At 41.9% G+C, this 24,984-nt stretch overlaps 1 protein-coding gene across 1 annotated transcript in view; it reads right to left on the bottom strand.

Annotated features, from left to right (window-relative positions):
* LOC124035256 (zinc finger matrin-type protein 4-like) overlaps positions 1–24,984 on the bottom strand; it is a 210,957-nt gene that overhangs the window by 131,278 nt on the left and 54,695 nt on the right. Inside the window, exon 3 of the mRNA XM_046348701.1 lies at positions 3,262–3,351. Within this exon, the coding sequence (XP_046204657.1) occupies positions 3,262–3,351 (90 nt within the window). The remainder of the gene's footprint in view (positions 1–3,261; positions 3,352–24,984) is intronic.

Here is a 24,984-nt window from a genome sequence, read left to right on the forward strand (position 1 = left end):
TGAATAACTACTAATCCCCCTATCGAGGATTGCATGCACGCTACAGTGGGTAATACAGTAATACATTTTACTGGTCTGCATGGTGTATTTTTTTTATCTCTCTCTCTCTCTCTTGGGTGTTTTGATATTTATGTAAACTCGTAGTCATCAAAGAGACCTCGATATGTGAGAAATCCAACAGCAACGTTATTGCTCAAAACCACTGAACATAGGACATGTTTTTACCTAAAGCATTGAAGCTGGATCAACAAGCCATCTCAAATAGATTAAATGGACAATACAGTTATCTTATAGTATAGAACTGTAGCTAAAAATATAGGACTCAAAGTGGGATAACTAATATATTTTTAGCCACCTGGGGTGGCAAGTAGCCTAGTGGTTAAAGCATTGGACCAGTAACCAAAAGGTTGCTAGATCAAATCCCCGAGCCGACAAGGTAAAAATCTGTCGTTCTGCCCCTGAACAAGGCAGTTAACCCACTGTTCCTAGCCATCATTGTAAATAAGAATTTGTTCTTAACCAACTTGCCTAGTTAAATAAAAGTTAAATAAAAAAATAGACCCTCTACCACAGTTTCCCAAATTAGAGAGATGAACCTGGAGAAGACTCCTCTAAGTAAGTTGATCCTGGGGCTCTGTTCACAAACAGTCCCCACAGAGCCCCGGGACAGCAACACAATTAGACCCAAACAAATCCCGAGAAAACTACAAAAATATTACTTGACACATTGGAAAGAATTCACCAAAAAACCTGATAAAACTAGAATGCTATTTGGCCCAAAACATACAGTACACAGTGGCAGAATACCTGACCCAAAAGTAAAGAAAGCTTTGACCATGTACAGACTCTGTGAGCATAGCCTTGCTATTGAGAAAGGCAGACCTGTCTCTCAAATAAGACGGGCTATGCGCACACTGCCCACAAAATGAGGTGGAAACTGAGTTGCACTTCATAACCTCCTGCCAAATGTATGATGACATGTTTCACTCAGATTACACAGACACACAATTTTGATAAACTCCCATATCTGTTGGGTGAAATACCACAGTGTGCCATCACAGCAGCATTATTTGTGACCTGTTGCCACATGAAAATGGCAACTAGTGAAGAACAAACCACGTTGCAAATAGAACTGATATTCATTTTCCCTTTTGTACTATTTGCACATCGTTACAACACTGTATACGATTTGTACTATTTGTATACGATTTGTAATTAATTATTTTGGAACTTTTGAGTGTGATGTTTACTGTTCATTATTTCACTTGTTTGGCAATGTAAACATATGTGTCCTATGCCAATAAAGCCCTTAAATTGAATTGAGAGAGAGAGACACAGACAGACAGAAGAGATGGAAGGAAGGAATGCAGAGGAAGAGAGAAAGAGAGGGTGGGACAGAGAGGAGGAGAAAGGGGAGGAGAAAGAGAGTGAAAGACAAACACAAAAGAGAGGAGGAGGAGAGAGAGGGATAGAGCTCTTTCCCTACAGGAGTCCTTATCAGGTCCAGAGGAGGAGATCTCTTTGACTGATAGCTGGCAGACAGACTAATCACTGTTGAGACCTGAGACTGAGAGGCTCTCCCAATCCAACACTACTGCAATGGCCCTGATCTCACCGCCACCATCTCCCCATGACACCAATGGATCTCAACGTCAAAATGCACATTGATATGATAATATTACATAAAGCCTTATTTCACGGAAGTATGATACCGTAGCCACTGATTGTGCAGAAAGCTGATGAGACACAAATGCTGCAACTCTTTATGCAGAACAGAAAGCACACCTGCAAATAGCTTGTCTGTTTGTTTCTTTGTCTTGGCTCAGTGAAAGCTTTGAGTCAGCATAGATAGGCACACAGATGCTAGCAAGCACAAACCCAATTGCGCATCACCACCACCCATTTCTCCTGTAGTTCCTCTCAGACAAGAAGGAAGACTTTAAGCACAAGCATCACAACCCACACATATCTCGTGTGGCTCAGTTGGTAGAGCATGGTGCTTGCAAAGCCAGGGTTGTGAGTTTGATTCCCACGGGGGACCAGAAGAAGATGGAGAATAATTTTAAAAAGTATGAAATGTATGCACTCACTACTGTAAGTTGCTCTGGATAAATGACTAAAATGTATCAACTGGTGTTTGATGGCAGAACATAATTGCAGGTATCAAAATACCATTTACACGGGAGACATGTTGCACCCTATTCACTTAGTAGTGCACGACTTCTGACCAAAGCCCACTATGACATCAATTCAATGTCTATTCCACATTGGTTCAACATAATTTCATTGAAAGACGTGGATATAATGGCACCCTATCCACTGGGTAGGATGCCATTTGGGATATAGACTAAATGTGCTCTTTTAACAGAAAGCTGCTCTGCTCTGACAACCTGTGGCTTTCAGTTCATTGTCACTTCGACGTCGGTTGGTTCAGTCAAGCAGAAATGTGTTACTACATATCTATTCATCACTCTGACAAGAGGCCAGAAGGTCAAGACACAGGGGTAGGAATCAATAACAGGTATGTCCATTAAGACAAAAAGGTTTAAAACTCCTCTGATTGTCATTGAGTGCATCGAAGGCAGAGAGGATTTGAGAACCTATCTATGGGGCCATGCATTTTTCAAAAACTTCCACTCTGTTATCCAATTCTTACTATTGTAAAAGTTTGAAATCATCATCATGATAGTGAGATGTATAACGGACACTACTACACTCTTAGAAAAAAAGGCTTCCAAAAGGGTTCTTCGGTTGTCCCCATTGGCAAGGGAGTGGTGCGCGATGTGCCCGTGTCCGACCAGAAGACGGCTATGTTTCCCTCTTTTTCGGAGTCGTTTTTTTGGGTCGCTGCATGCGATCCATCCCGTTGTCCTGTTTGTAAGGCAGAACACAGGATCCGCGTCGCGGAAAACATATTCTTGGTCGTACTGATGGTGAGTTGACGCTGATCTTATATTCAGTAGTTCTTCTCGACTGTATGTAATGAAACCTAAGATGACCTGGGGTACTAATGTAAGAAATAACACGTAAAAAAACAAAAAACTGCATAGTTTCCTAGGAACGCGAAGCGAGGCGGCCATCTCTGTCGGCGCCGGAAGTAGTTTTCATTGGGTTCCAGGTAAAACCCTCTATGCAAAAAGAACCCCAAAAGGTTCTACCTGGAGCCAAAAAGTGTTCTTCAAACGGTTCACCTATGGGGAAAGCCGAAGAACCCTTTTAGGTTGTGTTTAGCACCTTGTGTAGAGCCAGTGTAGTACTCACATTGTCTGTTCTGAGTTTCTTAGCTGGGCAGCCTCCATCCACGGGATGTAGCATGTAATACAGTCGTACTTTATTGGCATGTTTCCGACTCTAGAAAGGAAAAAAGGGGAGATAAAACACAATAAAGGTTAGAAACATCATGAAAAGACCATCATTCATGTTTTTCTTCATCTGAACCCCCCCAAAGCTTTGACATGAATTGCATGTCTAGATTAAAGATAAATTAAATGTTTATATTCCATGTATTGAACGTCTGGCAAAAGCAAGCAGAGCCATACTGCGCATCTGAGAACTGTGTGGTTGAATGATTCAGACTTACTAAAAGATTGTATTATAGAAAGAAAAACCTGGTGACTGACCCAATGGCACACTATTCCCTACATAGAGCCCTATGGGCCCTCAAAAGTAGTACACTATATAGAGAATTTATACAGTGCCTTCGGAATGTATTCAGACCCTTTGACTTTTTCCACAATTTGTTATGTTAGTCTTATTCTAAATTTTATTAAATAAAACATTTTCCTCAGCAATCTACACACAATACCCTATAATTACCAAGCAAAACTGGTTTTAAATTATTGAAAATGTATTACAAGTAAAAAACAGATACCATATTTAAATTCCATGTATTCAGACCCTTTGCCATGAGACTCACAATTGAGCTCAGGTGTATCCTGTTTCCATTGGTCATCATTGAGCTGTTTCTACAACTTGATTGGAGTCCACCTGTGGTAAATTATATTAATTGGACATGATTTGGAAAGGCACACACCTGTCTTTATAACACTATCCCACAGTTGACAGTGAATGTCAGAGCAAAAACCAAGCCATGAGGTCGAAGGAATTGTACATAGAACTCAGATACAGGATTGTGTCAAGGCACAGATCTGGGGAAGGGTACCAAAACATTTTTGCTGCATTAAAGGTCCACAAGAACACAATGACCTCTATCATTCTTAAATGGAAGAAGTTTGGAACCACCAAGACTCTTCCTAGAGCTGGCCCCCCGGCCGAACTGAGCAATAGGTGGAGTAGGGCCTTGGTCAGGGAGGTGACCAAGAACCTGATGGTCACTCTGACAGAGCTCTAGAGTTTATCTGTGGAGATTAAACCATCTTCCAGAAGGATAAATATCTCTGCAGGCCTTTATGGTAGTGGTCAGATGGAAGCCACTCCTCAGTAAAAGGCACATGACAGCCTGCTTGGAGTTTGCCAAAAGGCACCGAAAGACTCTCAGACCATGAGAAACAAGATTCTCTGCTCTGATGAAACCAAGATTGAACCCTATGGCCTGAATGCCAAGGGTCACGTCTGGAGGAAACCTGGCACCATCCCTACGGTGAAGCATGGTGGTAGGATCATGCTGTGGGGATGTTTTTCAGCGGCAAGGACTGGAAGCCTAGTCAGGATCGAGGCAAGAACGAACGTTCCAAAGTACAGAGAGATCCTTGATGAAAACCTGCTCTAGAGCGCTCAGGACCTCAGACTGGGGCAAAGGTTCACCTTCCAACAGGACAACAACCCCAAGCACACAGCCAAGACAATGTGGCTTCGGATACAGCCAGAGCCCAGACTTGAACCCGATCTAAGATCTCTGGAGAGACCTGAAAATACCTGTGCCGCAATGCTCCCATCCAGCCTGCCAGCCTGACAGAGCTGAGAGGATCTGCAGAGAAAAGTGGGAGAAACTCCCCAAATACAGGTGTGCCAAGCTTGTTGTGTCATACCCAAGAAGACTCAATGCTGTAATCACTGCCAAAGCTGCTTCAACAAAGTACTGAGTAAAGGGTCTGAAAACTTAAGTAAATCTGATATCATTAAAAACAAGTATATATATATACACATTTACTAACTTCAAAAACTTCAAAAACTGTTTTTGCTTTGTCATTATGGGGTATTGTGTGTAGATTGATGAGGGGAAAAAGTATTTAATCAATTTTAGAATAATGATGTAATGTATCAAAATGTGGAAAAGGTCAAGGGGTCTGAATATTTTCCGAAGGCACTGTATATACTGAACAAAAATATAAACACAACATGCAAAAGTGTTGGTAACCATATTTCATGAGCTGAAAGATCCCAGAAATGTTGGGTACAAACAATGTTAGTGAGCATTTATCCTTTGCCAAGATAATCCATCCACCTGACAGGTGTGGCATATCAAAAAGCTGATTAAACAGCATAATAATTCCACAGGTGTACCTTGTGCTGAGGACAATACAAATATGCAGTTTTGTCACATAACACAATGCCACAGATGTCTCAAGTTCTGGGGGAGCGTGCAATTGCCATGCTGACTGTAGGAATGTCCACCAGAGCTGTTGCCAGATAATCTAATGTTAATTTATTTACTATAAGCTGCTTCCAACATCTTTTTAGAGAATTTAGCATTACCAGGCTCACAACCGCAGACCACGTGTAACCACGCCAGCCCAGGACCTCCCCATCCGGCTTCTTCACCTGCGGGATGGTCTGAGAACAGCCACCCGGATAGCTGATGATACTGTGGCTTTGCACAATCAAAGATTTTCTGCACAAGCTGTCAGAAACGTCTCAGGGAAGCTCATTTGCATGCTCGTTGTCCTCACTAGGGCTTTGATCTGACTGCAGTTCGGCGTCATAGTCAAATTCAGTGGGCTAATGCTCACCTTTGATGGTCACTGGCACACTGGAGAAGTGTGCTCTTTACGTATGAATCCCGGTTTCAACTGTACCGGGCATATGGCAGACAGCGTGTATGGCATCGTGTGGGTGAGCAGTTTGCTGATGTCAAGGTTGTAAACAAAGTGCACCCTGGTGGCGGTGCGGTTATGGTATGGGCAGGCTTAAGCTACGGACAATGAACACCATTGCATTTTACTAATGGCAATTTGAATGCACAGAGATACCGTGACGAGATCCTGAGGTCCATTGTCTTGCCATTAATGCGACGCCATCACTGCTTGTTTCAGCATAATAATGCCCAGCCCCATGTTGCAAGGATCTGTACACAATTCCTGGATGCTGAAAATGTCTCAGTTATTCCACCTGCATACTCAGACATATCATCCATTGAGCACGTTTGGGATGCTCTGGATCAACGTGTACAACAGCGTGTTCCAGTTCCAGCCATTGACGAGGAGTGGGACAACATTCAACAGCCTGATCTATGCCGTCGTCCTGCATGATTCAAATGGTGGTCAGATCAGACACTGACTGGTTTTCTGATCCACGCCCTTACCTTTTTTTTAAAGGTATCTATGACCAACAGATGCATATCTGTATTCCCAGTCATGTGAAATCCATAGGTTATGACCTAATACATTCTTTTCAATTGACTGATTTCCTTAAATTAAATTAACTGTAATTTAGTAAAATCTTTGAAATTGTTGCATGTTGCGTTTATATTTTTGTTCAGTGTACTGTATATAGAGAGAATCTACACTGAATGTACAAAACATTAGGAACACATTCACAATATTGAATTGCCATTCCTTTTGCCCTCAGAACAGTCTCAATTCGTCGGGGCATGGACTCTACAAGATATCGACAGCGTTCCAAAGTGATTCTGGCCAATGTTGACTCTAATGCGTCCCACAGTTGTGGCAAGTTGGCTGGATGTCCTTTGGGTGATGGACCAGTCTTGATACACACGGGAAACTGTTGAGCATGAAAAACCCAGCAGCGTTGCAGTTCTTGACACAAACCGGGGCACCTGGCACCTACTACCTGGTTCAAAAGGTACTTAAATATTTTGTCTTGCCCATTCATCTATACTGATTGAAGTGGATTTAACAAATGACATCAATAAGGGATCATAGCTTTCACCAGGATTCACCTGGTCAGTCTATGCCATGGAAAGAGCAGGTGATCCTAATGTTTTGAACAGTGTATATATATTGAGAGAGAATATATGGTGCCATTTCGGACCCAGCCCCTGTCTGACACTGGATTCCATTAATAATTACTGCAGCTTCCATTAAAGGAGCAAGAAGCCCTTATCACATCACAGACCCATTGATCCCTCCACTTTTGCAGCAAACAGAGCAGCTTTTGGGCTAGGGTGGGAATGGAGGGATGGAAGAAGGAAAAGAGGGGTGAGGTGAGAGGGTAGAGTGATTGAGGGCAATCGATTCCCCATTCAGTTTATCTTCAAATAATTCCACTCGACTGCAGGTTTAAAAGCTCCCAAAAATTAAGGAAGGGATCAAAGGGGTTGAAGTGTTTCAATGCAGGAATGACTTTTAAAAACCTTCATTTCATCTTGAAGAGAGAGGTAGTTTCTCTTTCCACTCTGATGCAACAAGGAAGAGCGCCCATGCAGCGTGACAGTCAGACAGACGACTCCCAGATTGTCTTTACAGAGACGCAGGATGCATACCAAATGGCACCCTATTCCCTATATAGTGCACTACTTTTGACCAGAGTCCAAGGCTACAGTCAAAAGTAGCCTATATAGGGAATACAGAGTAATTTAGGACACAACCACAGAGATGGCAGACAAACATATATTTTCAGCTCAGATGGAGGAGAATGGTCCTGAGAAATCTATTTGTTTTTCTTGTCTTTCTTGTTTATGGCTGGGCTAATGCACCCTGAGCCTGAGAAAGGAACGATCAGGCATCAGTGGCTGGAGGAAGGTTATTGGAGACTCAAACACATAACAGGAAGGGAATGAAATGATCACTCAGAGGCTCTCTCTCTCTGCCAATCTCTCAGTATGCTCCGAGAGCATTTTCCTCTGATAGTCCCTTCCTTTGATATCATTTGTGACACTCTCCTTATTCTGCATCCATCTGCACCGTCTGATATGAGCTAAGGGGCTGTTCTACTTTTACTAACTGGAGCATTGGAACACAGCCTACATACAACCAACCCAATAGCTAGAGAAGAGCTAAATGCACTGAAAGACACCAACTGCCCACAAGGATCTGTTCAAAAGTAGTGCACTATGTAGGGGAAATGTTGCCATTTGGAGCACAAACTATAAATGGGGATAGGAGCCTGGGGGAAGTCAGAAGAACGTACAGTTGTGGAGGATGAGTGAAAAGCCAATGTGAGAAGAGTGAAACCTGCTCATAGAGAATCTCCACTGCTGATGGCATTGGTGATGATATCTCCATGGGGAGTCTAAAACTCCAAAGGCAACAGACACTCCTTGGCAGTGCTGTATTGCATATGGGCTAGTAGTATATGCCCAACTGAGCTTGCCTTGTTTTCCTCTTGAAAGTGACCAGCCGCTGCTGCCGATATAAATAAACTGCTGGTAGCAGGAAGGAAGTCCCAGGTGCCTTTATTTTTACAGAGTTGACATAATCAGGCCAGAAAAAAAATCCATATTGCATTACCACTACATCAGTGAGTTGATTATAGAGGCTATATTCTCTCTGTGCCCTGGTGGGGATACCTCTGGATATAATCTACTCTCTGCCCAATGGACCCTGGGCAGATTCCCCAGCACATCCACCCTCTGGTCTGGTCCTTGTCTGCCCACTAGAGGCAGGATGAGTCCCAAATGACACATATGGTGCACTACTCTGGTCAAAAGTAGTGCACTAAATAGGGAATAGGGTGGCAGTTGGGAGGCAGACAGAGACCAGGGGGCAAGACTGCATGAAACAAAATAATACAAATCATACAATAATACAAATATCATAGCATTTTCATTAACTTACAATTTTCTATGAATCTAGATCCAACAACATTAATTTTTGTTTTTATGACTCTGGCATTCCTATATATTATTTTGTCATGTTAGATGCTACAAGTCAATACTGCTTGCTCACTCACAGCCATAATGTGACCTGTTAGCAACATCTGCAGTCATCATAGTGAACTAACTGCTTGCTAATATGGCTGTTACTGTTATGTAACGCCATGTCATGGTAGACAGGGGAACTAATTGGAGCAATTTAAATGAGCCAACCCTGAAGTTTGTTCTGATTTTGCTCGGACAAGTGGGCTTGCTGGGTAATGGAGCAGGCTAGCAGCCCTTGAGGAGTCCTCATAAAGAAATCAGAATCAGACAAACCAGCATTGATACAGAGTGGGTCAGGTAAATTCCAGAGAGAGACACTCCAGAGAGGATGGGGCTGTGGCTGAGCGGCTGTCACGTCGCTGAATTCCTGTCGGAGTGTGTGTGTGTGTGTGTGTACGTGTGTGAATAAATACAGTAATGTTACATAGAGCTCTCCTCTGTCCCTGGGAAAAATGCCAAGCATTGACCACATTCTGGGACAAATTATCTCATTATTATAAGTTGCTTACTTCAAAAACACCAAGCTAATTGTGTGTTGGTGAGGACATAATCGCATGTGCATTTGCAGGGAGTTCAAAATATTTGGCAATCGTTGGCATCAAGAAAAGCAAAAGCTATGTAACATTGTATAACGCAACTGTGTCTGGTTTACAACGACTAACATCCTATAGCGTATTTAGCATGTCGTTTCATCAATACCCTGATGATTACAGTTAACAGTCCATTCATAGTCCAGCACCCCAAAACGCAGTGTTTCTACTGAGGCAACTTTTTGATGATGTTAACAACCTCGTACAACATTCCTACCATCAAGTCTTTTCTACAATATTCTATTCCATCCTCCCCATTCAGTCATGAATAATCTCTTCATCCAGAATCAAATCAGCTACGAGAGACTCTGTGGTGAAGTGCTGCTTCTTTCTTATGTTTTCTGCACATAGCTGTTGGTTAAGGATTCATCAGACACCAGCTGTTTCCTGAATAGATGAGTGCGGAGCAGTGCAGTGTCCCAAATGGCACCCTACTCCCTATGTTGTACACTACTTTTGTGCAGGGCCCACATGGCTCTGATCAAACGTAGTGCACTATATAGGGAATAAGGTGCCATTTGGGACATAACCAAGAGCAGAGCAGAGAAGCACACCGTCAGTGCACGCCGTTAGGCTCTGTATAGTCAAATGATACACAGTGGAGGACTAATTGATGTGGCTGTATGTGAGCCCCCACGATGAGCTCGACTTGGAGGAGCTGAAAAGTTGCTACACCCACCAGCACAACCTGCAGTCATCCTCTATTAGTTATCTGAATGTCCCTTTGTCAACCTAACACCTCTCCCTCTCCAGTTCCATCCACTTTCTGTCCGTGTCAGTTCATGTTCATCACATGCACTAACAGTCAAATTCAATCACACTTTCTAAGATGCCTTCTTACTTGGATATACAGTGCATTAATAACAGTAATCACAGAACTTCACTGGAGAGCATGTTGAATCAGAAACTAATTTGTTTTTGGAACACTACATTGAAATAAAGTTGTTTTCATCAAACACCCATCTTTCCAATTGATCAAATGTTTTCCCTTGATACCTATCCTATCTGTTCATTTGTTCCTCCTGACATAATCATCCCTTTACAGCTCAAACACACCCAGACTTTGACAGCATGGCGGCTGCTGAGTGGTATTGCATATGAGAGCAAGAACCACTTGGCCAGATGGAGAGTATTGTGCCGACAATGCCTGTAGATCAGTCGACAATGGGAGAAGGAGCGCTCCCCTAGACACTTGACAGGATGCTTTCATGAAACTAAGCCAGACAGACAAGAATACCAATTCTTCAACTCCTACCAAAAAAACACACGTAAAAAAATGCATTGGATAGTACCTGCCATGAACTCATATCCCACATTAGAAATGAGCAAACGCTAATTGTCTGTCATGTCATCGGCTTAAAGGAAGTGACACGGGGAGGATGTGTTTACAGGATGAGCTTAGAGATGAGCTCTGAAGCTGCTCAATGACAACAAGGGCATCAAACTACGCCGTTGGAACAAATGGAGCACGGATCATGGAACCTGCCATCCAAACTTCCAGAGGGGCTATTTTGTAACAATGTTACAGTACCCATGTAGAGTTCAGTATACTGTATGTTGAGTATGTCTGACGGGAATAGAGGATAATTATCCATGTGAAAAATATCATGGATATAACAGCAGTCAGCTCTTTTCTGCGGAGTTCAGTGCTAGGTGCTTGAGGCAAAACACGTAGTTGTTGGATGGGAGTGCGAGTGATTACCTTTTAAATCCTTCAACTCGTATGTGCAGCAGTTCACAAGAAGCTACGTTAAAGTCCTGCCTGATATTGTGGACACGGAGAGTATGAAGAGATCATTGCCAATGAGAGACATGAGGACCGGGAACACAATCACAAGCGACAACCTCACTGACAGGCTAATGGCTATTAGTACCACTTTAGTCAGAAAAATGTAGCAGACTCCATTTAAAATCGATTTTGAAGTGAGATTACGGTAACATTAAGTGTCTCACTGTGTGTGTGCCTGCAAAGATAGTAAAACAAGGAAAATTCTCCCTCATTGGGACATTTCTCACATCCCCATGAGGACAAAGGCTATTTTAAGTTTAGGGGTTAGGTTTAGGGTTACAATTAGGGTAAGGAAAATGGGTTAGTGGTTAGGTTTAGGAGTTAGGTTTGGGTTAGGGAAAATAGGATTTTTTTATGGATATTGATATTAGTTATATGTCCCCACAAGGATAGAAGTACATAACGTGTGTGTGTGTGTGAGCGCGAGTGTGCGAATGTGAATTATAAACAGTATCAGATACAACAACAACAACAAAAATCTATTTCCGAAACCAGTGACCATGTCATGAAAAGCCAGGCCCTGGAAAATATAAATAACTAATAGGTTGATAGCAAGGCACAAACGGGTGTTCGATCAAACCCCTGTAAGATATGGATCTAAAAGGAAATAGTGCTTTAAAAACAACCTACTATGGCCTGGGACACCTCCAAGGTTAGGGTTTAGGATAGAGACGTCCCAAGGATCCTAGGATAGCACAGACCATTAAGTTTTACCAGCAAAGAAATTAATTATAGTACAAATTTGGAAGGCTGCTACTCTCCCCCCCCCCCATGAAAGGACAGATTTTCCTTTCAAACGAAGCCCAACAAATTACACAATTAAAAGTCAGAAAGTATGTTAATGTACCCAAATTTCCTTTTAAAATGCCTTTTGGGGTCCATTATATCTCACCCATTGATGGATCGCACCCAATTTCATGCCATTTGTTACAGTGGAAATGAACACACCCAAGGAACAAAGCTTTTTCTTTGCCCTCTTTTTCCTGCCAAGCACCAAAAAAGAAATTCAGAACATTGTAAATCCAAGTCTCTCCTATCCTTTGGAGATCAAGTCTGGCAGGGCTGAGCAAAGTGGGGGTTTTGGTTCATTATATATTTAAATTCAAACCTGCAAAAGTCCTCATCTTAGGTGTTGAGTCAATCAAGAAATCATAAAATAATTATATCAGGGCTGAAAAAGGGATTTGCATCTCATGCTAAATATTCCAGTTTGATTCGTCTCACTAACCTGTCTCTTCCTTGTCAGAATACTTTGAGACTGTAACTGAATAATCTTCATTAAGGAAGAAAAAGTATGGACAATATATAGTGCGATAGCATCCCAAATTGCACCCTATTCACGTCTGGTCAAAAGTTGTCCACTATAAAGGGAATAGGGTGCAATTGGGAGCAGACTACTGCTGTCTCAGCTCAGTAGTGCCAATTAAAAGGGTCTGAGTTGTCCTGTCTTTATTATCATTAAATGAAGACTTTTAGTTTTTATCAAATATTCTCTGTAATTAGTATTATGCGATTAAACTGATTAATCATGTAGCTGTAATTAACTAGGAAGTCGGGGCACCAAGGAAAATATTCAGATTACAGAGGTTTTAATTTCCTAATATAACTTTTCAGATATTTTATATCTGATCAATTAGTCTTTGAATGAATTAATTATTTACTTTACCTCACGTTAGTCTCATTCCAAACATCATAAATTGTTGGTTATCTGCACGAACCCAGTCTTCACTGAGTCATCCATAAATCAATAAAAATAATTTATTTACTAACCAAGTAATTCACAGCAATGCATAAACAAACAAAGTAAATATGGTTACAAGAACTGATAGGGGAATGTGCCCTAGTGGGCTAAACCGGCATGGTGGCTTGTTAGACAAAAGAGAAGTGAGGGTCGACTGAGAAGACAACGCACAGTTGATAATTATAACAATTGAAATGCAAATCCTTTGCACATGAACGCTCACTCATTCAGGAACAACTGCAATCAATCAATATATTGACGCTAGGTGTATCGTCGGGATCTCTGCTGAAAAGTATGTTTCTGTTGGAGAATTTCCATCCTCTCTCTCTGTCGTGTTAGTTCAGAGTGACATTCATTCATGTTGTTGTAGAATGGATGACTCGGCGGTTGTTGGTCATCGTGTTCAATGATACCGAATTCCTAGCTGCAGACTAGTAATTCATATCGAAGACTTATTCTTATTCTGTCGGTATCGATAGTCTAAGAGTTTAACCACGTGGTATGGTTAAAAGATTCAGCAATGGTCTGTAACCTTTGTCCTCTCGTAATGGAGAAAAACATGGTCTGTTGAGAATTTCTCAAAGTTGGGGTTTTATTCAGGAGTTGCAGAAAAGGGCCTGTCCCAGGATGCCTGACCCTAACTGGGCTCATGGGCGGTCCTCTGATTTAATTAAACTCAAAAGGGAATTGGAGTTTCCTTCATTAAACAGTCCAAAATCACACAAGCTGTATCATCCTCACTCATTCATCTTATACAACAAGTAGATGTAAACCTCATATCTGAGGCTATTATATAAACAGCGTTATGGTAATGTGGCCGCACCGTCTCCCATGAGTTTCCCCAAGTTGTAACAAACGGACCAGTTCGTAGCTGGATTCTTCACCCATCTTTAATACCTTCTCCGGAACATAAATGTTGTTAGGACCTCAAGTTCTGTGAGGTGGAATAAATTCCTTTGTTCTCTATGAAAATTCACTCTGTCTTTATACTGTGGCCATGAGGAGACAATCTCTTCTAGGAATTTACGACCTCTCTGACCACAGCATCCTAGTTGTAGGAGGCAGGGAGAGGGGGATGGGGCTGCTGTACCCAAAGAGGGCAACGTCATGACAGAGTCACAATTGATCTTGCAGACAATATTTAGAATAATGAATGCTCCCAAAGCTGCATTAATACAGAATACAAACTCCAATAACTGTTGTGTAAAGGCTGCAGTCTCCGAACTAACAAAGGAAAATACATACAGTATCTCGGAGGTCCTCATCATCATACTCTCTAGCGAAACATCTTGAACAATCATAATGAGAGAGTTAGCAGTTTATGTTTTGACATGAGGTCAACTGAGGTAAAAAAAAAAGGTATTGTTTTAATAGACCTCCAGAACATTTGCCTGGCCGCAGGTTTGGAAGAGGTGTGTAGCTAGCAGGTTAGTGGTGATGGTCATGGTTGTATGGCATGATTCATTTGACATACAGGTCCTTAATTGTGAATAACTTTCAGTAGATATAATGTAGATGTTTACTGTCGCATACACCGGGTAGGTGCAGTGAAATGTGTTATTTTACAGGGTCAGCCATTGTAGTACGGCACCCTTGGAGCATATTAGCGTTAAGTGCCTTGCTCATGGGCACATCGACAGATTTCTTTTCACCTTGTCGGCTCAAGTATTCGGACCAGTGACCTTTCGGTTACTGGCTCAATGTTTTAACCGCTAGGCTACCTGCCGCCCTAAACACTACCTTGGTAGTAGTTGAGCAATGAGCCAAGGACTCCTGCCAGTAGTCCTACACCTGAATTTTCCATTTGAAAATGATGTAACTGTAAACCAAACATGGGCCACTCTCCATAATGACAACATCATTAAAAGCAATGCAGTTATTTGCGGTTTGTCCATGATTAGCATACATCAAAGAGGAAGAAAAATCGAATTACGTCACTTTTCATCTAAATGTCTTTAAAGGCCTCAAAAGGTGGGCGGGAGAACAACAATCCTTTCATCTCACAGATTACATTGAAATTAACTATAAAAAGACCCTACCTATTCAACCTCAATGATCAATTACTGACACAATGATCTTGATTCTCATTTTCATGTATTGCTTTTTGTCAGCAAAATGAATGAATGTTTCCATCCCATTAACTTCCCAAGCCAATATTAAATACACATTGAATAATAGAAGGGAGAAGCGTAAACATTACTCACATACAGACAAACGCTGTACAGTATCTCAACTCTCAGCAACTTAGTGCAACAGCCTAATCTAGTGTAACAAAGAGAAGACATCACTGGGTTAATGATACACGAGGAGCAATTAAATCAGCTCACAAAATCGACAAATCACAAAATTATTTTTTGATAACTATATATATATATATATATATATACACTGCTCAGAAAAATAAAGGGAACACTAAAATAACACATTCTAGATCTGAATAAATGAAATATTCTTATTAAATACTTTTTTCTTTACATAGTTGAATGTGCTGACAAAAAAAAAATCACACAAAAGTTATCAACGGAAATCAAATTTATCAACCCATGGAGGTCTGGATTTGGAGTCACACTCAAAATTAAAGTGGAAAACCACACACTACGGGCTGATCCAACTTTGATGTAATGTCCTTAAAACAAGTCTAAATCAGGCTCAGTAGTGTGTGTGGCCTCCACGTGCCTTTATGAGCTCCCTACAATGCCTGGGCATGCTCCTGATGAGGTGGCGGATGGTCTCCTGAGGGATCTCCTCCCAGACATGGACTAAAGCATCCGCCAACTCCTGGACAGTCTGTTGGTGGATGGAGCGAGACATGATGTCTCAGATGTGCTCAATTTGATTCAGGTCTGGGGAACGGGCGGGCCAGTCCATAGCATCAATGTCTTCCTTTTGCAGGGACTGCTGACACACTCCAGCCACATGAGGTCTAGCATTGTCTTGCATTAGGAGGAACCCAGGGCCAACCGCACCAGCATATGGTCTCACAAGGGGTCTTAGGATCTCATCTCGGTACCTAATGGCAGTCAGGCTACCTTTGGTGAGCACATGGAGGGCTGTGCGGCCCCCCCAAAGATATGCCACCCCACACCATGACTGACCCACCGCCAAACTGGTCATGCTGGAGGATGTGGCAGGCAGCAGAACGTTCTCCACGGCGTCTCCAGACTCTGTCACGTCTGTCACATGTGCTCAGTGTGAACCTGCTTTCATCTGTGAAGAGCACAGGGCGCCAGTGGAAAATTTGCCAATCTTGGTGTTCTCTGGCAAATGCCAAACGTCCTGCACGGTGTTGGGCTGTAAGCACAACCCCCACCTGTGGACGTCGGCCTCATACCACCCTTATGGAGTCTGGAGTTTCTGGAGTTTCTGACCATTTGAGCAGACACATGCACATTTGTGGCCTGCTGGAGGTCATTTTGCAGGGCTCTGCCAGTGCTCCTCCTGCTCTCCTTGCACAAAGGCAGAGGTAGCGGTCCTGCTGCTGGGTTGTTGCCCTCCTACGGCCTCCTCCACGTCTCCTGATGTACTGGCCTGTCTCCTGGTAGCGCCTCCATGTTCTGGACACTACGCTGACAGACACAGCAAACCTTCTTGCCACAGCTCGCATTGATATGCCATCCTGGATGAGCTGCACTACCTGAGCCACTTGTGTGGGTTGTAGACTCCATCTCATGCTACCACTAGAGTGAAAGCACTGCCAGCATTCAAAAGTGATCAAAACATCAACTAGGAAGCATAGGAACTGAGAAGTGGTCTGTGGTCACCACCTGCAGAACCACTCCTTTATTGGGGGTGTCTTGCTAATTGCCTATAATTTCCACCTGTTGTCTATTCCATTTGCACAACAGCATGTGAAATGTATTGTCAATCAGTGTTGCTTCCTAAGTGGAGAGTTTGATTTCACAGAAGTGTGATTGACTTGGAGTTACATTGTGTTGTTTAAGTGTTCGCTTTATTTTTTTGAGCAGTGTAACTAATATATATATATATATATATATATATACACACACACACAGAGATGTGTATATATATATACACACATTGCCAGCCAAAGGTTTGGACACATACTCATTCAAGGGTTTTTCTTTACTTTTACAATTTTCTACATTGTAGAATAATATAGTTAAGACATCAAAACTATGAAATAACACATATTGAATCTAGTAACCAAAAAAGTGTTAAACAATTCAAAATATACAGTTGAAGTCAGAAGTTTACAAACACTTCGGTTGAAGTCATTAAATCTCATTTCTCAACCACTCCACACATTTCTTGTCAACAAACTATAGTTTTGGCAAGTTGGTTAGGAAATCTACTTTGTGCATGACACAAGAAATTTGTCCAACAATTGTTGACAGACAGAGAACGACAGATTTGTACCTTGTCAGCTCGACGGTTTGAACTTGCAACCTTCCGGCTATTAGTCCAACGCTCTAACCACTAGGCTACCCTGCCGCCCCAAGGCCTACCTTCAAACGTATTGCCTCGTTGCTTGACATCATAGGAAAATCAAAAGAAATCATCCAAAATTGGAGACCTCCACAAGTCTGGTTCATTCTTGGGAGCAATTTCCAAACGCCTGAAGGTACCACGTTCATCTGTAGAGACAATAGTAAGCACGTATAAACACCATGGGACCACACAGACATCATACCGCTCAGGAAGGAGACCCATTCTGTCTTCTACAGATTAACGTACCTGGTGCAAAAAGTGCAAATCAATCCCAGAACAGCAAAGGACCTTGTGAAGATGCTGGAGGAAACGGGTACAAAAGTATCTAAATCTACAGTAAAACGATTCCTATATCGAAATAACCTGAAAGGTTGCTCAGCAAGAAAGAAGCCACTGCTCCAAAACAGCCATTAAAAAAGCCAGACTACGGTTTGCAACTGCACATGGGGGCAACGATCGTACTTTTTGGAGACGTTTCATCAGACCAGAGGACATAAAAATAGAACTGTTCGGACATAATGAGCATTGTTATGTTTGGAGAAAAAGGGTGAGGCTTGCAAGCCAAAGAACACCATCCCAACCGTGAAGCACGGGGGTGGAAGCAGGAGGGACTGGTGCACTTCACAAAATAGATGGCATCACGAGGTAGGAAAAATATGTGGATATATTGAAGCAACATCTCAAGACATCAGTCAGGAAGTTAAAGCTTGGTCACAAATTGGTCTTCCAAATGGACAATGACCCAAAGCATACTTCCAAAGTTGTGGCAGCATGGCTTGAGGACAACAGAGTCAATGTATTAGAGTGGCCATCACAAAGCCCTGACCTCAATCCTATAGAAAATGTGTTGGCAGAACTGAAAAAGCATGTGCGAGCAAGGAGGCCTGCAAACCTGACTCCGTTACACCAGCTCTGTCAGGAGGAATAGGCCAAAATTCACCCAACTTACTGTGTTAAGCTTGTGGAAGGCTACTCAAAACTGTTAACCCAAGTTAAACAATTTAAAGGCAATGCTACCAAATACTAATAGAGTGTATGTAAACTTCTGACCCATTGGGAATGTGATGAAAGAAATAGAAGCTGAAATAAATCACTCTCCAGTTATTCTGACATTTCACATTCTTACAATAAAGTGGTGATCCTAACGGACCTAAGACATGGAGTTTTTACCAGGATTAAATGTCAGGAATTGTGAAGAACTGAGTTTAAATGTATTTGGCTAAGGTGTATGTAAACTTCCGACTTCAACTGTCTTTTATATTTGGGATTCTTCGAAGTAGCCACGCTCTGCCTTAATGACAGCGTGGCACACTCTTGGCATTCTCTCAACCAGCTTCATGAGGTTGTCACCTGGAATGCATTTCAACTAACAGGTGTGCCTTGTTAATTTGTGGAATTTCTTTCCTTCTTAATGTGTTTGAACCAATCAGTTGTGTTGTGAAAAGGTAGGTGTGGTATACAGAAGATAGCCCTTTTTGATAAAAGACCAAGTCCATATTATGGCAAGAAAAGCTCAAAAAGCAAAGAGAAACAGTCCACTATTACTTTAAGACATGAAGGTCAGTCAATGCGGAAAACTTCGGAAAGCCAGAAAAACAATAAAGCGCTATTAGGAAATGAGGACTGCCACAGGAAAGGAAGACCCAGAGTTACCTCTGTTGCAGAAGATAAGTTCATTAGAGTTACCAGCCTCAGAAATTGTAGCCCAAATTAATGCTTCAGAGTTCAAGTAACAGACACATCTCAACATCAACTGTTCAGTGAATCAGGCCTTCATGTTTGAAATGCTGCAAAGAAACCACTACTAAAGGACACCAATAAGAAGAAGAGACTTGCATGGGCCAAGAAACATGAGCAATGGATATTAGACCAGTGGAATGCTGCCTTTGGTCTGATGAGTCCAACTGTGTGATTTTTGGTTCCATCCACCATGTCTTTGTGAGAGGCAGAGTAGGTGAACGGCTGATCTCTGCATGTATGGCTCCCACCTTCTGTAGCTCAGTTGGTAGAGCATGGCGCTTGTAACGCCAGGGTAGTGGGTTTGATCCCCGGGACCACCCGTACGTAGAATGTATGCACACATGACTGTAAGTCGCTTTGGATAAAAGCGTCTGCTAAATGGCATATATACCTTGAAGCATGGAGGAGGAGGTGTGACGGTGTGGGGGTGCTTTTCTGGTGACACTGTCTGTGATTTATTTAGAATTCAAGGCACACTTAACCAGCATGGCTACCACAGCATTCTGCAGCGATACGCCATCCCATCTGGTTTGCGCTTCGTGGGACTATCATTTGTTTTCAACAGGACAATGACCCAACAGACCTCCAGGCTGTGTAAGGGCTATTGAACCAAGAAGGAGAGTGATGGAGTGCTGCATCAGATGACCTGGCCTCCACAATCACCCGACCTCAACCCAATACAGATGGTTTTGGATGAGTTTGACCGCAGAGTGAAGGAAAAGCAGCCAACAAGTTCTCAGAATATGCGGGAACTCCTTCAAGACTGTTTGAAAAGCATTCCAGGAGAAGCTGGTTGAGAGAATGCCAAGAGTGTGCAAAGCTGTCATCAACGGTGGTTACTTTGAAGAATGTAAAATACATTTTGATTTGTTTATCACTTTTTTAGTTACTACATGATTCCATATGTGTTATTTCATAGTTTTGAATTTTTCACTATTATTCTACGATGTAGATAATAGTAAAAATAAAGAAAACCCTTGAATGAGTAGGTGTGCCCAAACTTTTGACTGGTACTGTATGTAAAATACTTTTTTGAAAGTTGAACTGATTATGATGAGCTAATGCTAAGGTATATTCCAGCTGTCTGTGGAGCCATGTTTGTTGACATTATACAATGCATTCTGGGTGTCACGTAAACATCTTTCAGACCAAAGATGTTATATCAAAATGAGGTGAAGGGATGGTTCACCTCATCAGACCAAACTCATCTGGTCTCCTCTTCTCATCTTTGGTAGACGCAAATATTGTTTTTTTGGAAGTGTTTTACTCAGTTATTTTGATCAATTGTGAGCTCACCTGTGATGTGATGAATTGTAAATAATAATTGCTATTTGCTAATACATGGTTTCTGTCAGCCGAGAGTTAGCTAAATAGGACCACTTGTGTTAAGTCAATCGTTCCTCAGTTAATGCTAGGACTAATGTCACCTATATTTTCCGATTTGGATGATTGTTTTATGCTGTCGCTACTTCTGTGAATGTCTTAACATTGCATCTAAAAATAAACTGATCACATTCAGGACATAATGTGGTAGGACTGTGTTTGTGCAAAATGTCTATTGAAAAAACAGTGGCCAGCTCTAAATAAGTGTTCTAATCACACTGGTTTGAGCGTATATTGCAGTGACCACCGTAGAGTGATCACACCTATGTGTTGGTATGTGTCAAAGGGTTAAGAATGGAAGGTTGGAGATTTGGCCGAAAATTGTTCAGAGCTGAAGAATACAGAAGGGGTTTCACCATAGCAGTTTTCAGTGCAGTGTGGAAAGTGCCTGTGACCAGAGAGTGATTAACAATAGCTTGCACTTTTCATATATGCAAATAAAAACTGTGTTGAAAAGGTGGTGGGGATAGGATCGAGAAGGCAGGTAGAAGCTGTGTCAACCAAGAGGAAAATAAATGTTGCCTTTGGCTTAGGCTAGGACACAATTCATCAAACTTGTTTGACTGATACCCAGCCTAATGTTGGTTATCTTATGTGACATCCCTTTCCTGAGCATGTCTGTGTCAACCAAGGAAAATAAATCCATAGTGCCTTTGCGTGGTAGGCTAGGACACAATTCATCAAACTTGCTTGACTGATACCCAGCCTAATGTTGGTTATCTTATCTCTGAAATATGCAGCAAACTCCGCACATTTACATGTGGACTTCACATCGGTTTGAGGGGGTAGGATTTATGAGGGCAACAATGGTAGAGAAGAGCACTATCGAATTATTCTGATTAATAGTGATCAAGTTAGAAAAATGAGCCAGTCTGGCTTTTCTAATTGCCTTGTTCTATATGTTATATATAGTCGCTCTCTCAAAATATCATATGGACCTGCAACTCTGACTTTCTACACTTCCGCAATTTATTTTCATTGATTTGTTTCCTTACTCATCCAAGGGGCTCTCCATTTGGATGTGGCCTTTTTCAACTTTACTCTAGCTATGGCATCAATGGTTGCCTTTCATTTTCATTTAAAGTGATCAACTAAATCATAACAAGAGGAAGGCTGAATAGGTGGTGGAGAATCGTTCGTACACTCAATAAAATCTGTAGCAACTTTAGAGGTAAGATAGCATTTCTTAACCCTGTGCTATGGGCAACAGGGTAGTACAAAATACACAGCGGTGATCCGATAAAACAACATCAACAATAGAGGATATGTCAATAGGAAGACACTTGGTAATAACCGGGTCCAGAGTACGGCCGCGGTTATGGGTGGGCCCAGTAACATGTTGGATAAAGTCCATAGAGCTCAACATTTCATAAATGCAATGGCCTTGGAGTCACTCTCTTTGTCAACATGAATATTAAAATCTCCCAACACAATGACTTTATCATAGTAATTGTGGACAATAGAAAAGGGGGCAGTGCATTGATGGCCTATACAGTGTTATATCCAGGACTGGTGGCTAAACAGTATATCATAATGCTCAAAAGACCCAAAGTTACCAAACTAAATATCCTTACAGCTGAGAGCATAAGTAAAAAAAATCTCCCCACCCTTTTCCCCTTTTCTGACAGAGTATGAAAATCTGTAGTCCGAGGGTGAGGCTTCAATAAGAGAAACACTACAGTCTGATGACAGCCATGTTTCAGTGAGAAACATGCAATCAACTTCGCGCTCAGTAATGAGGTCATTCAAGAGAAAGGTTTCACTATTGATTGCTCAAACGTTTAACAGGGTCATATTCAATGAGTGTGGACCACTCGGCCCCTGGGGCATCCCCCTCTTGGTAGCCAATGGAATAACAACCAAATTATTAACGTTCACATTTTCTGACAGTTGCCAATCTAACAGAATGGTATGAAATGACAGTTTGTATAAACTCACTAGAAGGCGGAGTTAAAGGAACATCAACTAGGTTATTCACTTTAACTATAGTGTAATTTCTACAGTAGTTGATTTGCTTTCCAAGTCCTCTGTTGCTTATTCTCACATGGAGAACTGGAGCAGTCTCTAAAACAGTTGGTGATGTTGCTGGGTGGATCCCGTCTCTTTTAAAAAGTGCTGGTCGCTCCCACAGCAAATCAAAGTTGTCACAAAAAGGGACATTCCTGTCGTTGCAAAGTTTCTTCAGGTACTCGTTCAGTGCAAAGAGTCAGCTGAAAGGTTCCGAACACCTTCGGTAGCAAGGGAGGGGGCCAGAGATAATTAATCTATTCCCTGTGCTAGCAAGGGTGTTATGTTTGTTGTCCTTCCTCAGTTCCTCATTTACCCTCAGTGGCAGACAGAGGTCTTAAAGGACAACTACACTCTTTAAAAAAAGGGTTCCGAAAAGGTTATTCAGCTGTCCACATGGGAAAAGGAAACGGTTCTACATGGAATCCAAAATAGTTCTACCTGGAATTCAAAATAGTTATACTTTGAACCAAAAAAAGTTCTTCAAAGGGTTCTCCTATGGGGACAGATTAATAACCCTTTTAGGTTCTAGATAGCACCCATTTTTGTAAGAGTGCAGGATCACAGGAACAGTTAGGGACACTGGAGGAGAGAACATGGCCATGATAATTATGCCTGTAGAACATGTCTATAGGAAGAGGGAGTCAGTGTAGACATTAAGCCCTCTGGTCACCCCTATTCTTTATCTTTGATCTCCATACATATTCACAAGCCAGGAATGCTGAATCTGGGAATCCAGTGAACAAAACACATTGGCCGAAGGCAAGTAAGCAGCACACACGCACATTTTGAGAGAAACAGAGAGAGAGAGAGATGAATGAATGGTACTAAAGACACAGAGATGAAAGTCTATCTATATGCATGTAGGAGCTACATGCAGAGAAACATCAAAACAACTCACTACATATGGGCATGAATATTGCAATAATGGTGAACGAGACGATTAGTCCATGCGGTTTGATCTTTGTTGGTAAACAACGCTATCTTCATCATACAGGAGGGCAGAGTTGAATTATAATATAAGACCTGAAGATCTGAAGTACTGGCATTCAGAGCTACCAACTATCTTTTAATTAACTCAATGAGTAAATCCTATAACCCTTGGTTTCGGTATACATGCATACTGTTGTGGTGACAGCTTTGAATGAGTCCTGGTAAACACAAATAACTGTTGACACCGCAGACCTGCTTTGATCCACACAGTAAACTGACCAGTCCCATTCTACTACTAGAGCTACAGAGCACACAATGTCTGTCACCTTATTGCCATACATTTTTTGGACATCTTCCACCACAACCCTTTCTTCCCAAAACACAGAAGCAAGGCACTTTTATTTGTATTTATTAAGGATCCCCATTAGCTGCTGCCAAGGCAGAAGCTACTCTTCCTGGGGTCCAGCAACGTTATGGCAGGCATTAGAGAGGCACAATATGGAAACCCTGGGGAGAGTGGAAGAAGTGTGTCTTAGCTTAATGTTGGGTGAACAGAAATAACAATAATAAGTAAGCAGTACGGTAGCATTGATGTGTAAACTCACAACTCCAGAGATAATGGGAACCAATTAGTGAGAGAGGGGACGAAATAGCAGAGATAAAAAAATAAAGTCACACAGACACATGATTACGTCCCAAATGGCACCCTACTCTGGTCAAAAGTAGTGCACTATATAGGGAATAAGGTACCATTTGGGACACAGACATTCAGTGAGGAGAGAGAGTAGCCAGATTGACTCTCAAAACTTGCTAAATAACCACTGCTGCTGGTAAGATGATACAAAAAAAGAATGTGATCTTATCATTATAAAGACCCGGGTGCTATTCTGCATTGAAAACAAAAAGTGTAAATTAGGTGGTGCATGGCCTGCAAAATGTAATGTACATTACAGCTGCTGTGCGATACAGTCCGCTTGCTGCCTGGCACTTAAAACAAAGCAAAAAAAGCTGACAAATTGCAGTTGATGGGCCAACTCCCCAGCGATGGAGAATTCGATTCTTCTAATTGTTACCAATGAGCAAATGGGATATTATTAGATATGTGTGAAAATCACAAAGGGAAATACATGAAGGTTAAACATACTGCAACACCCAGGCACGTGCACAGATAGGGCTCTACCTGTGCAAAGCACATGCACCTTTGCCCTTCCAGTCTCCAAAGTGCCCTATTCAGGGGTGATATAATATCCTCAAAAAGTATGTTTTTGTATACATTGTTGTGATTGTTGTTCTGAACCAATTGCCCGCAAGTCGTCGTTAAATTAGCATCTAGTTTGAGAAACAGACGCCTCAC

Source organism: Oncorhynchus gorbuscha, linkage group LG05 (assembly GCF_021184085.1).
Source record: "Oncorhynchus gorbuscha isolate QuinsamMale2020 ecotype Even-year linkage group LG05, OgorEven_v1.0, whole genome shotgun sequence".
In the NCBI taxonomy this organism is placed as follows: domain Eukaryota; kingdom Metazoa; phylum Chordata; class Actinopteri; order Salmoniformes; family Salmonidae; genus Oncorhynchus; species Oncorhynchus gorbuscha.